At 64.8% G+C, this 14392-nt stretch overlaps 2 protein-coding genes across 2 annotated transcripts; one reads left to right on the top strand and one right to left on the bottom strand.

Moving 5' to 3' along the window:
• The first annotated feature begins 6816 nt into the window (after positions 1-6816).
• On the top strand, positions 6817-10409 carry JSRP1 (junctional sarcoplasmic reticulum protein 1). The gene is made up of 7 exons (XM_059387619.1): positions 6817-6866; positions 7779-7915; positions 8292-8342; positions 8499-8609; positions 8977-9153; positions 9707-9795; positions 9878-10409. The coding sequence occupies exons 1-7, from the start codon at positions 6817-6819 to the stop codon at positions 10352-10354; spliced, it is 1092 nt and encodes a 363-aa protein (XP_059243602.1). The 3' UTR covers positions 10355-10409.
• A 272-nt stretch (positions 10410-10681) lies between these two features.
• Positions 10682-13490, bottom strand: AMH (anti-Mullerian hormone). Its single transcript, XM_059387618.1, has 5 exons — positions 13076-13490; positions 12413-12555; positions 11919-12027; positions 11671-11830; positions 10682-11587 (listed from the first exon to the last, which is right to left on the bottom strand). The coding sequence occupies exons 1-5, from the start codon at positions 13488-13490 to the stop codon at positions 10705-10707; spliced, it is 1710 nt and encodes a 569-aa protein (XP_059243601.1). The 3' UTR covers positions 10682-10704.
• Positions 13491-14392: the final 902 nt, after the last annotated feature.

Genomic DNA, 14392 nt, shown 5'->3' with positions numbered 1-14392 from the left:
GGTCAACGCGGACCCCTCCCCGGTGAACGCAGACCCCTCCCCGGTCAACACGGACCCCTCCCGGTGAACGCAGACCTCTCCCGGGTCAGTGTAGACCCCTCCCCGGTCAACGCAGACCCCTCCCTGGTGGACGCAGACTTTTCCCCGGTGAATGCGGAACCCAACGCAGACCCCTCCTGGGTCAGTGCAGACCTTTCCCCGGTGAACTCGGAACCCTCTCTGGTCAATGTAGACTCCTCCTGGGTGAACGCAGATCTCTCCCGGGTCAGTGCAGACCCCCGGCCAGTGAACGAGGACCCCTTCCCGTCAGCGGAGACCCCTCCCCAGTCAACACAGACCTGTCCCAGGTCAGCGCAGACCCCTCCCGGGTCCACAGAGACCCCCTCCTGGGTGAGCACCACCAGCCCAGGCAAGAAAGAGTCCAGAACCAGAGGTGGGAGCGGTTCCCTGGGGGTGCCAGTGGAGCACAGAGCTTGCAAGTCCTGCTTCCTTTCCTGATTTTGCTTTTCAGGCACAAAGGGAGGGTCTGTAGAGTTAGGCGGAACTGAAGCAACTCTTGTATGTTTCTTTGTCTTCACAATTCATGCCTCTCGTTTTTATCTCATTTTTATTTCAATCCGCTGTGTCCATCTGGGTTAGAGACACAAGCTTTCCCCAAAGAGACCTTGAATGATTGCAAAACCCACAGGAGCTTCGTCTGCACAGCAGGTCTGCTGAATCCGTGTGTCTTATTAATTCCTTGCCAGGAGGAAATGCAGTATTTATATTCATACAGTAATTCCACGTACAAATGTCTTATTTGCAGCTTCCGAACACGCATTACGAGAACGCCACCAAAACTCTAAGAATTGCGTGTGTTGGGCCAGCGCCATGGAATTGTTCTGGGAAAGAATATTTAATCCGTGACTTTGTGTAGCATTGCAGCCTGTGGTGAAACTTAAAAACAAGTGGATTCTTGGGGCGCCTGGGCGGCTCAGTTGGTTGGACAACTGCCTTCGGCTCAGGTCATGATCCTGGAGTCCGGGGATCGAGTCCCGCCTCGGGCTCCCAGCTCCATGGGGAGTCTGCTTCTCTCTCTGACCTTCTCCTCGCTCATGCTCTCTCTCACTGTCTCTCTCTCAAATAAATAAATAAAATATTAAAAAAGAAAAATAAGTGGCTTCTCGCTTCGATTTCCAATGGTTTCCAGTCGTTGCGCAGAGGGGCACGCTTTCGTTGCAAAGGCGCCCTCCAGCCCACCCACACTGGCAGGGGCGGCCGTGGCCGTCACTCTCTGTGGGACTGGTGTCTTGTTATGACTCAGGCCCTGTCTTCTTGAGGCTGGAAGAGCTTCTGCACTTTGAAATCTGGTTGGGTTTTTCGTTTGTTTCTTTTTTAGGTTCTCTGCCTCTTGTGGGTTCCCCAGTGTTTTGCACAGACGAGCGACTCTGGGCCAAGAGTCCAGAATTCAGACTGGCCACTGGTCACTGGGTCATAGGGTGTTTGCCCCTCATGCCTGCGGCCAGAAAGTGACAGAGACCACAGCTGACCCTCAGCACCAGTAGGTTCAAGACCGGCTCTGGTCCACTGCCCAGGAAGCACCTGGAACAGTGAGATGTCCACCAGAGCGCCTCCCCTGCAGGGGCGGAGTCTGGAGCCCTCCTCAGCTACAGGGAACCAGCAGGAGCCTTGAGAGACCCAAGACTTGGATGGGAAGGGTCCCCCAGTTCATCGGCGGGCTTTGCGCTGTTGCTGGCCAATGTGCTCTTTAATTTGGGATCACTGTGGGTGGGAAGGGGCAAGATGTAGCTTCCTGGTAACACAAACAAGTTGAGCAACCTGCAAAGAAGCAGAGGTTGAAGAGTAAAAGGGGCGCTTGTGGGGTCAGGTGGGGCAGGGCGTCCGACTCGGGGAGAGTCGCTGGCGGGGTGCGGGCCGGCGGGGAGGGCATCCGAGGGCTCTCAGCACCTGGCAGGGATGTGGGAACAGTGTCCCTTGTCGTCTTGAGGAGGGCGGGCTCTGGGTCTCGGGGATGGCCCCCTCTGCCTGCTGTCGGGGAGGTGGGGACAGCTGGCATGAGGAACATGTTCATTGGCTTTGGTGGCTGTGGGGGCAGGGCGGGGACTCAGGCACCTGCCCCCACCAGGATGGGAAACCCCAAGGCCGGGTCTAAGTGTCTTTCCAGATGTCATCTGGCATCAAAAGGTTTGCTCGCAGTTGGATCTCGGGGACTGAACACACGTTCAGGTTCTCGGGTGGCAATGGACTCCCACGATGCATGGTCAGGCCGGTCACATCTGGGCGCCCCTACTCTGCGTTTTATTTTAACGTTGCACATAGGTACGGACCTGCTTCAGCGTGAACTAGAGCCACTGCATGTGGCTGAAGTTCACACGCCACTGGCTGCCGCGGACCCAGACGCAGAAGGTTCGCTTCCCTCCGTGTGGGAGCTCCCCGGGGGCCGCTGGGACGAGTGCCCCAATTTAGTGGCTTAAAGCCACAGGGATTGATTCTCGACAGTTCCAGGCTCGGAAGTCCTAAAACCCCGGCGTGGGCAGGGCTGGTGTCCCGGGAGCCCCAGGGAGACCCAGATCCTGCCCTTTCCTGGCCCGCAGTCCCCTCCGTCCTCCCCACCAGCAGCGCGGGGTCTGCCCGTCTCTGAGAACCCCGCCCTCTGCCTCCCTCTCATGAGGGAGAGCTGGGCCCCCCAGGAACCCAGGGTCACCCCCACCTTGGGTCTTGACCTGCCCCCACCTCAAAGTCCCTTTAACCCCATGACGTGATTCACCCACACACTCTGGACCTAGGACATGGACGTTTTGGGGGGCTGTTAGACAACTATACTCTGCAAATCCTTTTTCAAAAATCAGAGTGAGAGCCCCCCCAGCCTCCCTGGCACCCCCAGATACCTAATGTGGCCGTGGTGATTCAGCAGGACACGAGACATGGGCTCTTTCCCTCCTCGACCTGCTCCCACCGCATCTCTGTCCCACCCCTGCAGCTCAGCTCTCACCGCTTCCAAGAAGCTCCCCCTGATACACCTCTTTCCTATCCTGCAGTCCAAGGGGTCCCTCACCTCTCAAGGCCCATCCCGCAGGTCTGGTCTCTGTCTCTCTGTCCCCAGCAAGCCCAGCCAGCGCAGGCTGCCTTGAGCACCTGACCCGGAAACTTCCTTCCACCCCGCAGTCCTCCGAGAGTGGAGGTGACCTTCCTCACAGACCCAGCCTTTACGGGGGCACCCACAATAGACAGAGAAAGGAGAACGTGACATGGGTGGGACACGGGGCAATGACTTGGGACGTCCGCGGTTGCCATGACGGGGGGAGTTCCTGGCACCGAGGAGTGGGGGCCAGAGATGTGCTCACCCCCACCCCCGTGTCCAGGAGGGCCCCCAGATGTGACCGGCCTGACCATGCATCGTGGGAGTCCATTGCCACCCGAGAACCTGAACGTGTGTTCAGTCCCCGAGATCCAACTGATGCCAGATGACATCTGGATAGACACTTAGACCCGGCCTTGGGGTTTCCCATCCTGGTGGGGGCAGGCGCCTGGGTCCCCGCCCTGCCCCCACAGCCACCAAAGCCAATGAACATGTTCCTCATGCCAGCTGTCCCCACCTCCCCGACAGCAGGCAGAGGGGGCCATCCCCGAGACCCAGAGCCCGCCCTCCTCAAGACGACAAGGGACACTGTTCCCACATCCCTGCCAGGTGCTGAGAGCCCTTGGGCTCAGGTCATGATCCCGGAGTCCTGGGATGGAGCCCCTCATTGGGCTCTCTGCTCAGCAGGGAGCCTGCTTCCCCCTCTCTCTCTGCCTACTTGTGATCTCTGTCTGTCAAATAAATAAATAAAATCTTAAAAAAAGAAAAAAAAAAAAAAACGCAGAGCAAGACGGCAGCGGGCCGTGGCCGCGCAGCGGGAGCCAGACAGAGGGAGCTCGGCGGTCGTTCGTGGCGGGATGCGGTGGGAGGGGTGCGGGTGGGCGAGTGTCCGCTGCAAACCGTCCGTCATTTGGAGTCTCTCGTAATAAAATGCCCAAGAGTAAAACTGGAAGACGGTCGCGGCTCTTCTCATCACGTCCAGCCTGGCCCTTCGGCGACCTCCACTCCTGGGAACGCAGAGGCATCAGGCCTGGGGCCCCGGCCCCATCGGCCGGAAAACACGCGAGGGTTCTGACCGGTGGCGGCCAGCCCGGCGGGCTCCGGGCCCGGGGAGGGCATCGCCAGCTGCAGTCTGGCCGTGAAGCCCCGCACGCTGGTGGCCCAGGGAGCCCTTGGCAAACACGGGGACCCAAGCCCCCGAGGGGCCAGATGACCCGGAGGCTTATCTCCAGCCGGCAAAATGTTCTTCTTATCTCCTTTGTGGTTTCCCAGTTCGGGCTCCGGGACACGCCCAGGGTGGCGCGTGTCCCCGCGGAGGTTTCGTGATAGAATGAAAACAGTCCCCAGGAGGACGTCTGAAGGCGAGGACGCAGCTGTGTGGACCCTGCCCCGCGGGGCCCTCTCCTGTGTGTTCACCAAGAGTTATCTTCATTTCTCTAGAATTTCTGTCACTGAACACGAGCCTGGCGGGCTCGGTCCGTGGAGCACGCCACTCGTCGACATGGGGTTGTGTTTGAGACCCATGTTGGACGTAGAAATAACTTAAAAAGAAACGTATAGGGGCGCCTGGGTGGCTTCGCGGGTTAAGCCTCTGCCTTCGGCTTAGGTCAGGATCCCAGGGTCCTGGGATCGAGTCCCGCATCGGGCTCTCTGCTCAGCAGGGAACCTGCTTCCTCCTCTCTCTCTGCCTCCCTCTCTGTCTACTGTGATCTCTGTCAAATAAATAAGTAAAATCTTTAAAAAAAGAAAAGAAAAGAAAGAAACGTATAAAGCCAAGAGAGTGCACGTTCGCTGAGGACACTAGACATACACGGGCCTGTGTCTCACCAGATCTTTGCTTTTTTTTTTCTCTAAAGATTTTATTTACTTATTTATTTGACACAGAGAGAGAGACACAGCGAGAGAGGGAGCACAAGCTGGGGAAGAGGGAGAGGGAGAAGCAGGCTTCCTGCTGAGCAGGGAGCCCGATGCGGGGCTCCATCCCAGGACCCCGGGATCATGACCTGAGCGGAAGGCAGAGGCTTAACGACTGAGCCTCCCAGGCGCCCCTGATGTATTTATTTATTTGAGAGAGAGAGAGAGTGTCGACGCACACATGAGCGGGCGGGGGGCGGGCAGAGGGAGAGAAACCTTCAAGCAGACGCCCTGCTGAGCGCAGAGCCTGGTTCGGGGCTCGATCCCGCAACCCTGAGAACAGGACCTGGGCTGACACCAAGAGTCAGGACACTGAGCCACTCAGGCCCCCTAGAATTTATTGTTATGTAACCTTGGGTTATCTTCACACATTTTAATATTCCCGGTGACCAGCCTGGTCCGGAAGGTCTCGTAAAGCCGGTGTTAGGAAGGGAAAGGCCGGATGCACCAGCCGTTTGCCCGCCTGTGTACACAGCAACGTGACCCGCGCCCAGGGTCCGTCCACAGCCACAGACGGACACACGCGGCGCGGTCCATCCTCACGCAGGAACACGGTCCAGCCTCAGATGGGGGGGGGGACCCTGACTCCTGCCATGACGCGGAGGGACCCCAAGGACACGGGGCTCCGCGAGTGCGGCCAGACCAGAAGGACCCGTCCCGCGGGACCCCACTCCCAGGAGGGACCCAGAGGAGTCTCGTCCACACAGAGAGGACAGGGTGGGAGTTGGGGCTGGGTCCGGGGTGGGGAGTCTGTGCTTCGTGGGGACAGAGTCTCCTTGGGGGGTATGGAAGGTTCTGGAGACGGAGGGTGGCTGCAGGACGAGGGAGTGTGCTTCCCGCCGCTGAGCCGTGCGCTCGGAAGAGAAAAATGGTGTGGTTCATGTTATGTGGATTTACCACAATAAAAAAAAATTAATGCATAAAAATCCAACGATGAACGAAATATTGACATTTTATATTTTCTAAAGACAGGATCTGACACTGGGCTTGAGGGGCAGTGCCCCCACTCCCCCCTACTGCTCCCAGCCCTGTTGGATGCCAAGGAACAGATAACACAGCGTGTCCCCCGCATGTGGGAGCGTCCCTTAGCTGCGGGCAGGACCGAGGCCCCCACGCGCGGCCCCAGAGACGGACCCCGAGCCCACGGCGTGCAGGGAGGGAACCGGACACAGGAGGCCACACGGGGTGTGAGTCCACGCGTGTGACATGTCCAGACCAGGCTCCTCCACAGACGGGAAGGGGGCTTCATGGGGGCTGGGGGCCAGGGGGGAGCTGGGGGAGGAGTTGGTGAAAGGGGAGGGGGTTACTTTCCGGTGACAGAATGTTCTGGAGCAGCACAGCCGTGCTGCTGGCTATGGAGTGGTCTTGAATTCGGGTTCTAGAGGAGGAAACAGGCTTCTCCCATGGGGCCCCCCCTCAGGCTCCGGGTCCCACGGGCCACCCCTGGCTGCTCCGGGAGCTTGTACCCCGTTGGCTTCACCACAGGGGAGCCCGGCCCACGCTTCGTGGCTCATAGGCGGCTGACCGGATTTGAGGGAGAAAGCAAGGTGACCCTTTGTGCTGTCCTCACCTCCCGGACTTGCTTCTCTGAGGCTCAGGGACAGGAAGCAAGCCGCCCAGGTCACTGTGGCCAGCGGGGCAGCGGCTCTGTGCTGGAGCGGGGGTGGGGGTCACCCTCTGGCCCAGGCTCAGTCCTGTGGCAAGGGTGGAGGCCTCCCCAGCCACCATCCCCCGCCACCCTCCTCCCCTTCCCGCCACCGCCCGCCCCGCGGATTGGCCCACGCCCTGGCCTCCGCACACCTGTCGCCGTCTGTCTTGGGGCCATGCTCCCCGGGCTCCATCTGTCCAGCGGGCTCACTGTGGCGGCCGTGGAGTAAGTGGGGCAGGGGGAGGCCTGGGCCGGGGAACGGTCCCTTGTGTCTGGGGAGGGCATCTCTGAGGTCCACGGGAACCCCCAGCTCTTGTGACTGCCCCCCTACATGCCTAAGGGCACCTGCCCGCTGCCCATTTGGGCCCCTCGCTCAGAGGCCTGCTCCGGCCCCAGGGGAAGGGTCACTCTTCTGACCAGAGACGGCAGAACATGCTAACGCTGGCAGCCAGGGCCACCGGGGGACCCAAAACAGGGCTGTGGGGAGCCGGCTCAGCTGGGTGTGACCACAGGCTGCCTACGACCTCTGTCGGATGGCTCTCTCTGGAGACTCAGTTTCCCCATCTGTCCTATGGGAGTGGGGGTCATGGGAGGAGGCTGGGGCCCCAGCGCTGGGATCAGGAAGCCCCTGGGGGCCCCCGCCCCTGCCTGTCCTGGCCGGAGTGAGGCCCGTCCTAGTGGGGGCTACAGCCTGAGCTTCTGGATTTAGGGGCCAGGGTCTGGGACGGTTCAAAGACCCGGGAGCGAAAGTCCGGGAGGGGCCTGGAGGCACATCTGCCTGTTCCCCAGGCCTCGGCACTGGGTAAAAATAGTGTCTGGTCTCAGAGAACCTGAGCCGACCCTGGGGCCAAGGGTTCTGGTCTGGGCGGTCTTAGCTCATCTGTGTGTGACCTTGGGTGAGTCCCAGCCCTCTCAGGGGCCCCAGCAACCTCCGCACCTCAGGGAGGGGTCCCAGCACAGGGAGGGGGCGGGGTGGGGTGGGGGCGCTGGGCCACGCCCACCCCACCGTGACTTATGTACAATTACGTACAAGGGGTGCCCCCAGGTCAGGCGCAGCCCACAGCAGGGGCTCAGCCAATGCAAGACACGTCTGATGCAAGACGCCTCCTCTCCAGCCGCTGCCTCCCAACTCCCAAGGATCCCAGGGTCAGACATCTCCATGACGACCAGGGCCCTGCAGGAGCTGGATGGAGGCCTGGGCAGCTGCCCAGGCGAGGACCTCTCCATGCTGGCCGACCCCTGCCCTGAGCAGCCCCAGGAGGGCAGGGCTCGAGGTACCCACAGGGGCTCGGGCAGGACGGAGCCCCGCCCCCGGCCACCAGCTGAGCCGGGTGGCTAAATGGTCAGCGGGTGGCTAACTGGCAGACCCAGGACTAAGACTCCCACGTTGGGCCAGCTCCAACTCTGCTCCTTGTCTTCAACCCGTGTCCATTCGTGCCTTGGGGGATATGTAAGGAGCCCCAGAGATACAGGTCAGAGGCCGCCAGCGAAGTGCCGCATGGCCTTTGGGCAGGACTGCCTCTGAGCCCATTTGCTTTCCAATCTGTGGAATGGGAGGGATCCCGCACCCCTGGCCCCGCTGAGCCCCGCGGGGGGGGGTGTGCCTGGGGGGCTCTCACAACCTTGACTCTCCCCCTTTTCCTCCCATAGCGACGCCCAGGCTGGCCGACTCTAGCAGCTGGCCCCATGTGAGTAGCCGGGGTCCTGGGGTTACCGCCTGGGATGTCCCTGGAGTCAGGGACGTGCTGCCCAGAGGGGTGGCTCTCTCCGGCCCATGGGAAGGGTTCGGGTTCCCTTGGAGGAAAGAAGGGGAAGAAACAGCCCGGGCCACTCATGGCTTCTCATAGGTTTCTCAAGCTGAGGGCAGCCCTCCAGGCAGTGTGGATGCCAGGCCCAAGAAGACAGAAAAGGAGCCTGTGGCCAAAGTGGCCCCAGGTCCCGGGAAAGAGAGGCTGAAAGCAGGAGCAAGTAGGTTTGCGGAAGGCAGGGGGGAGGTGGGGGAGGGGGATGGGCCAGCCAGGCGGGGGGGGGGGGGGGGGGGGGGGGGGGCCGGGGCGGGGTCCTTGGATGGGGGGGGGGGGGAACAGGGTGCAGTGGGGCTGCTGGCTGTCTTCCGTCCCGTGTCACCAGCCCTAACTAACAGGGCTGGAAGCCTCGCGAATTCGTGATGACACAACGTGAGGCGCTCCTGGGCTTCAGCTGGCACCTTCTAGAGCATCCCCCACATCCCAGTGAGGCTCTGACGCACGCGCGGCTTCATCCCCCGCCCGGGGCCTCAGGCAGGATGGGCAGAGCCCCATGGGGCCGCGCCCAGCCCACCCCTTGCTCCCCGCAGCACCTCGGAGCCCCGTGCGCAGGAAGGCACAGGCCTCGCCACCCCCGCAACGGCTGCCGCCACCCCCGGCTCCGGCCCTGAGTGATGAGCTGCCCTGGGGAGACCTGTCCCTCAACAAGTGTCTGGTGCTGGCCTCATTCGTGGCGCTGCTGGGGTCAGCCTTCCAGCTGTGCCGTGGTGAGCCTGGGCGCAGGCCCTCCCCGGGAAGCTCACGTGCTCCCAAGGGTTGGGCTGGTACCTCCCCTCCCGAGGCAGGGTGTCTTCTATACCTGGCTCCCCCCTCCGGGGGGTCCCCTTCTCCCTGGCATGGTCTCTGCGAGGGGTCCTCGGTCCCCCAAGCGCCCCACCTTGTGCACCCCCGTTCAGCCACTGACCTTGAGGGCCCTCCCTCTGTGCTGGCTCGCGGAGAAAGTGCTTTCTCCTCCGGGGGCCCTTCCTCTCCCAGATTGTATCTCAGCACACCTGTCTCCTCCGTGGGTGAGCAGGTCCTTGCCCCCCAGGACTGGCCCTATGAGCCCCCTTTGGGGGGTATGTGCCAGGGAGCTCCCACAGCCCACGGAGGTACGGGGCCTGCCCTTTTGCAACTGGCACGAGGGAGATGTGGAGGGAAGGGGGCGCTGCAGCCCCGGAGGTCAGGAGGGCAGACAGGGCTCCAGGGGGGAGGGCTGGGCGGCGGGTTTGGTCTGCAGCTCCCGCCTCCCCGCCTGGGCTGACTCCGCTCCCCTCCAAGATGCTGTAGCTGGGGAAGCGGACGTCCCTGCGCCTGTCCCTGAGCCATGGGTACCGCCCAGCTCAGCCCCGGAGCCAGCAGCAGCCCCGGTAAGCGCTTCCGTTGAGTGACCGTGGGCGGCGGGGGGAAGGTGCCTGGACCCCGCGCTGGGCAGGTGTGCGCTGACCCCAGCGCCTCGCACCACCCGCCTGGCAGCTGCAGCCGAAGCCCAAGGCCTGGGCGCCCCCATTAGGACCGCCGGCACCCCAGGCGGAGGAGGAGGCGGCGGCGGCGGTGGCGGAGGAGGCTGAGGTTCCCGGCAGGCGGGAGGGTGCGGACAGCGCTGCTGGGGAGAAGCGCGGGCCCAAGGAGCCTCCGCGGAAGGAGAGGCCTCGCAAGGAGAGGCCGTCGAGGGAGGAGCGGCCGCGGAAGGAGAAGCCTCGGAAGGAGGAGCGGCCTCGGAAGCAGGAGAAGCCACGGGCCGCCAGGGAACCCCGAGGAGCCCTACCCCGGCGCTGGGAGGTGCGCGAAGGGGGCCACCGCCACTGGGCGCAGGACTCCCGAGACCCGGGACAGAAAAGGAGACAAGCCTGGGACTCCCTGCGGCGTCCCGACGAGGACCGGCCTCCAGGCCGCCAGAAGCACCGGGCGGGCAAGGGGCGGGACTGAGCCAGGCCTGGGTCCCGGGACCCAATACTCGGAACCGCCCCCCTCGCCGTGCGTGGCCCCGAGGTTCAGCGAAATAAATTGAAAGCTGCAGCCCCAGGGTCGCTGGCTCCTTTGGCCTGAAGGGCCGAGAAGGGAGGCCCTCCAGCGGGCGGTGGGGGGCCGGGGTGGGGGCGGGAATGGAGGCCGGGGGCACCGGGTATGACGCTCGCGTCCGCGCTGGGGGAGAGCGGCCAGGAGGGGCCCCCGCCTGTGCCCACGCGCACGTACACACCAGCTGGTGCGGGCGGCTCTTTGTGGGGGGGGGGGGGGTCTGGACAGACACGGGCGGGCGCCGCGGGGCCGCCTGGGGGTCACCGGCAGCCGCACTCCGTGGCCACCATGTTGGGCACGTGGTGCGCGCTGATGCGCTCCTCCGACAGGCCGATGAGCAGCTTGCCGGCGTAGGCGGTGGGCACGCAGCAGGGCGGGCGCGCCAGGGCGGCGCCGCGGGCCTGCATCTTCAGCAGCAGCACCACGTGGTTGCCGTAGCGCGGGTTGCGGTCGGACTGCGGCCAGCCGCACGCGCCCTGGCAGTTGTTGGCCTGGTACGTCTCAGGGATGAGCACGGAGCGCTCGGCGCGCAGGTCCACGCTCAACTCGCGCAGCGCGCAAGGCCCGTCCGCCGCCGCGGCCCCCGCGCTGCGCTGTGCCCGCGGCGCCCCGCTCCGCTCGCGCCCCCGCCACTCGGCGCGCAGACCCTGCAGCGCTTTGAGCAGCAGCAGCGCGCGCAGCGGGCCGCCCGGGCCGCCCGAACCCCCCGGGGCCCCGGGGCAGAGCGCGAGCAGGCGCTCCAGCAGCGGCGTGGCGGAGGGGGGCAGGCCCGGGAGCCCGCGCAGCTCGGCAGCCGCGGCCCGGAGCTCGGCGGCCACACGGTGCGCTAGGCCCGCGGCCCAGGGCCCGGACTCGGGGCTCCTAAGCGGCGCGGCGTCCCCAGCCGTGGCCGTGGCCGTGGCGGGAGGCGGCAGCAGCAGGAGCAGCGGCTCCTCGCCGTCGAGCAGGCGCTCCTGGGTCGCGGGGTCCGACAGGTTGACGAGGCCCTGCGGGAAGCCGGCCAGCGCGCCCGGGTCCAGGGCCAGGCGCGGCGGCGAGGCCTGGGTGGGCGGCCCCCGCAGGGCGCGCACCAGGCGCGTGAGCGTCTCCAGGAAGGGGTCTGCGCTGGGCGGCGGCTCCTCGGGCTCCTGCACCTGAGAGGGCCTGGAAGGCGGAGCTGGGAGGCGTGAGCAGGTGCGAGGTTCTTCCCGTTCGCCCCCCTCCCCCCCCCCCGGACCTGCACACACCTGGGTGGCGGGAAGGGCACTTGGTCCAGGAGGCCGCGCGCGGGCACTGGACTGGGCCCGGGCAGAGGCAGCAGGAGCAGGGCCGGGGTCTTCCGCGTGAAGCAGCGGGGGTCGGGGCCGAGCAGCAGCTCCTGCAGCTGGGCCGTGCTCAGGGGGGCACCTGGAAGGGCGGCGCGACCCCGGGGCGCTCAGCGTTTGAGGAACTAGGGCAGCCCACCCTTGCCAGCTCCCCGTCTTTGAGAGCCTACCGTCTCCTTGGGGTTGCAGGGTCAGGGTGACCCCAGGGCTGTGCCAGGCCCCCGCTGGGAGCTCCACAGCCAGCAGCAGGTAGCGCGTGTCCCGGGCCCAACAAAGGTTCTGTGGAGATGGAGGCTCAGCCCAGTTGGCTGCGGCGAGGGTGCCCGTTGCCCACCCAGGACGCTCGGAACCTTGTTCTGCGCGGTTAAAAACCCCATTCCCGAGATGCCCGGGGGGGCTCCATTGGTGAAGCGTCTGCCTTCGGCTCAGGTCATGATCCCAGGGTCCCAGCATGGAGCCCCGCATCCCACTACCTGCCCCGCGGGGAGCCTGCTTCTCCTTCTCTCCTCAATAAACAAGTAAATAAAATCTTAAAAAAAACAAAAACAAAAACAAAACAAAACAAAACAAAAAAAAAACGCGAATCCACCACCTCTATACCCTCTCCTCTGCTGGGCGAGGGCTCCTGGAGGCCCAGGAACTGCCCCATTGGGTGTCCTGGTACCTGGGTGCCTGGCAGCCCGGTCCCCGTGACAGTGACCTCCGGACCAGGCCCGGGGTACAGCACCAGCAGCGCCAGCTCCAGGGGACCGGCTCCTCCGGGTGGGGGCGCCTGGAACTTCAGTGTGACCGCGGGCTCCCAGCTCACTGTGGCCAGGACGGACAGGGAGGGGACGACACCTGAGGCCCTGGAGCCAGCCCCCTTCCCGCACCCGCCCTGCGTTCCTGCAGGGAGAGCCCCTGGCCCAACTGGGAGCCTTGAGGACCTGGCGGGAGAGGTCTGACACCCCAGCACGGGTCGCCCAGAGGAATGAGCGGCGGGGGGTGGGGAGTGGTGAGGCCGCTCATGCTGGGCTCCCTGGGGTCTCCGCCTGGGGTTCTCACTGGGGGCCGCCCATTCCTCCAGTGGCTCCCGGGGACAGGCCATCTCTCACAGCAGGGCCGCCTCGGCTGGACCAGCCCCTCCGTTGGGCTCCTTCCCTGGGAAGGGCGGGAAGGGGCAGGTCCGGGAGCCCAGCTTTGGGGATTTAGAGCCTCCACAGGAGCCCAAGAGCACCCGCCTCTGGGCCATGGGGGAAGCTGGGGAGGGGTCTGGTGTGGACATCTCCTTTCCAGGGGACCAGGGGCAGATCCTCCGCTCAGCAGCAGGTCACGGCCCCCCACATACCTTCCTCCAGGTGCAGCACCGCCAGCCGCCGCCCCCCGGGCTCCCCCAGCCAGGCCTGCAGCTGCCGCAGAGGGAGCAGTGCGGGCTGCCCCGCACTGGCGGTGCAGACCCCGAACGTGGCCAGGTCGCGGGGACCCCAGTGTGCCCGCTGCACAGCCTCGAGGAAGGCGTGCTCGTAGCTTCTCAGGGCCCCCACCACCCGAAGCGGGGTGCTACTCCTGTTGCCGCTCTGGTCCAGGGTCACCAGGCACAGGGGGTCTTGTGGGCTCCCTGGCAGCCAATCCCAGTCTTGGTGGAAGATGAGCCCCTCCGTGCCCATGTCTGGCTCTCCAGGCAGGGCGGGGGCCCCGGTTCCCGGTGGGGACCCCGTCACCCACAGGACCAGGGCCAGCAGCCGGAGCAGCAGAGCCCGCATCTTGGCTGCGGGAGGGGCTGGGCGGCTCTGGCTTATATGCCCGAGGCCAGGCCAGGCTGTTTGTGCAGGAGACGGGCCCCACCTCCTCCTGGGCTGTGACCTTGGGGACCAGTGCTTGGCGCCCCAGCACGGGCCAGGGCAAGCCAGGAAGCGCTCAAAGCCTCCTCTGTTCTGACCACACTGCCTGTCTCCTCACGCTGATAGGAGGCGCAGCCTGTGACCGACTTGTCATACGTCTGTCCTTGATGAGCAGCCCCCCCCCCCCCAGGCAGGAGTGGGACCAGGGGCAGGGAGTGTCGGCCCAGACTATCAGCAGCTCTGAGATCCGGGGACGGGAAGGGGGCGGGGGGGGGGGCGGGCCTGGACCAGGGCAGAGAATGATGTCCCAGAGGACCGGGCAGAAGGCTCTGCTGGGGACCCCGTGTCTCCAGTGTTCAGACTGCCAGGCAGGGGGGCCTGGGCAGCGGGTGGTCACCGGCCCAGCTGGGGCTCCCCGAGTGCTCGGTCACACTGTGGGAGGGCGGGCAGCTGCGACTCTCCCCTCCTCACAGAAGAGATCCCAGACCAGCTGCTGGCTGGGCCTGCCCTCCCCCAGCAGTGTCCCCGGGGCACAGGGACACAAAGACGAGGACGCCGACACCCCAACCCCAAGCAGCCCCTGCGCGCAGCAGGGCAGCACAGCAGGTGTTCGCCAGCAGGACGTGGGGGCCCACGCCACGGCTCCGTGGCCCCCCAGCTGCCGACACAGCAGTCCAGTCTGGGCATCGGGGCAGACGTTTAATGAGCAGTGAGGACGCGACACGGGCCGTACAAGAGGACCGCACTCCGCTCCGACAGAGCACACAAGCACGCACCACACGGGGCTGGCCTGGAAAAGGGGCCGCTCTTCAGTTGGCTGGGGG

This window comes from Mustela nigripes, chromosome 2 (assembly GCF_022355385.1).
Source record: "Mustela nigripes isolate SB6536 chromosome 2, MUSNIG.SB6536, whole genome shotgun sequence".
In the NCBI taxonomy this organism is placed as follows: domain Eukaryota; kingdom Metazoa; phylum Chordata; class Mammalia; order Carnivora; family Mustelidae; genus Mustela; species Mustela nigripes.
The sequence above is the reverse complement of the archived record's forward strand: the minus strand, read 5'-3'. Positions and strand labels throughout refer to the sequence as shown.

Bases quoted from the DNA above. Each gene is read 5' to 3' on its own strand.
- AMH (XM_059387618.1), bottom strand. From the start codon at position 13,490: ATGCGGGCTCTGCTGCTCCGGCTGCTGGCCCTGGTCCTGTGGGTGACG. The intron at 12,556-13,075 runs GTATGTGGGGGG...TCCTGGCCACAG, and splicing joins GGTGCTGCACCTGGAGGAAG to TGAGCTGGGAGCCCGCGGTC. The intron at 11,588-11,670 runs GTGTGTGCAGGT...TCCGCCTTCCAG, and splicing joins GTGCCCTTCCCGCCACCCAG to GCCCTCTCAGGTGCAGGAGC.
- JSRP1 (XM_059387619.1), top strand. From the start codon at position 6,817: ATGCTCCCCGGGCTCCATCTGTCCAGCGGGCTCACTGTGGCGGCCGTG. The intron at 6,867-7,778 runs GTAAGTGGGGCA...CCAACTCCCAAG, and splicing joins CTCACTGTGGCGGCCGTGGA to GATCCCAGGGTCAGACATCT. The intron at 8,610-8,976 runs GTAGGTTTGCGG...TGCTCCCCGCAG, and splicing joins GAGGCTGAAAGCAGGAGCAA to CACCTCGGAGCCCCGTGCGC.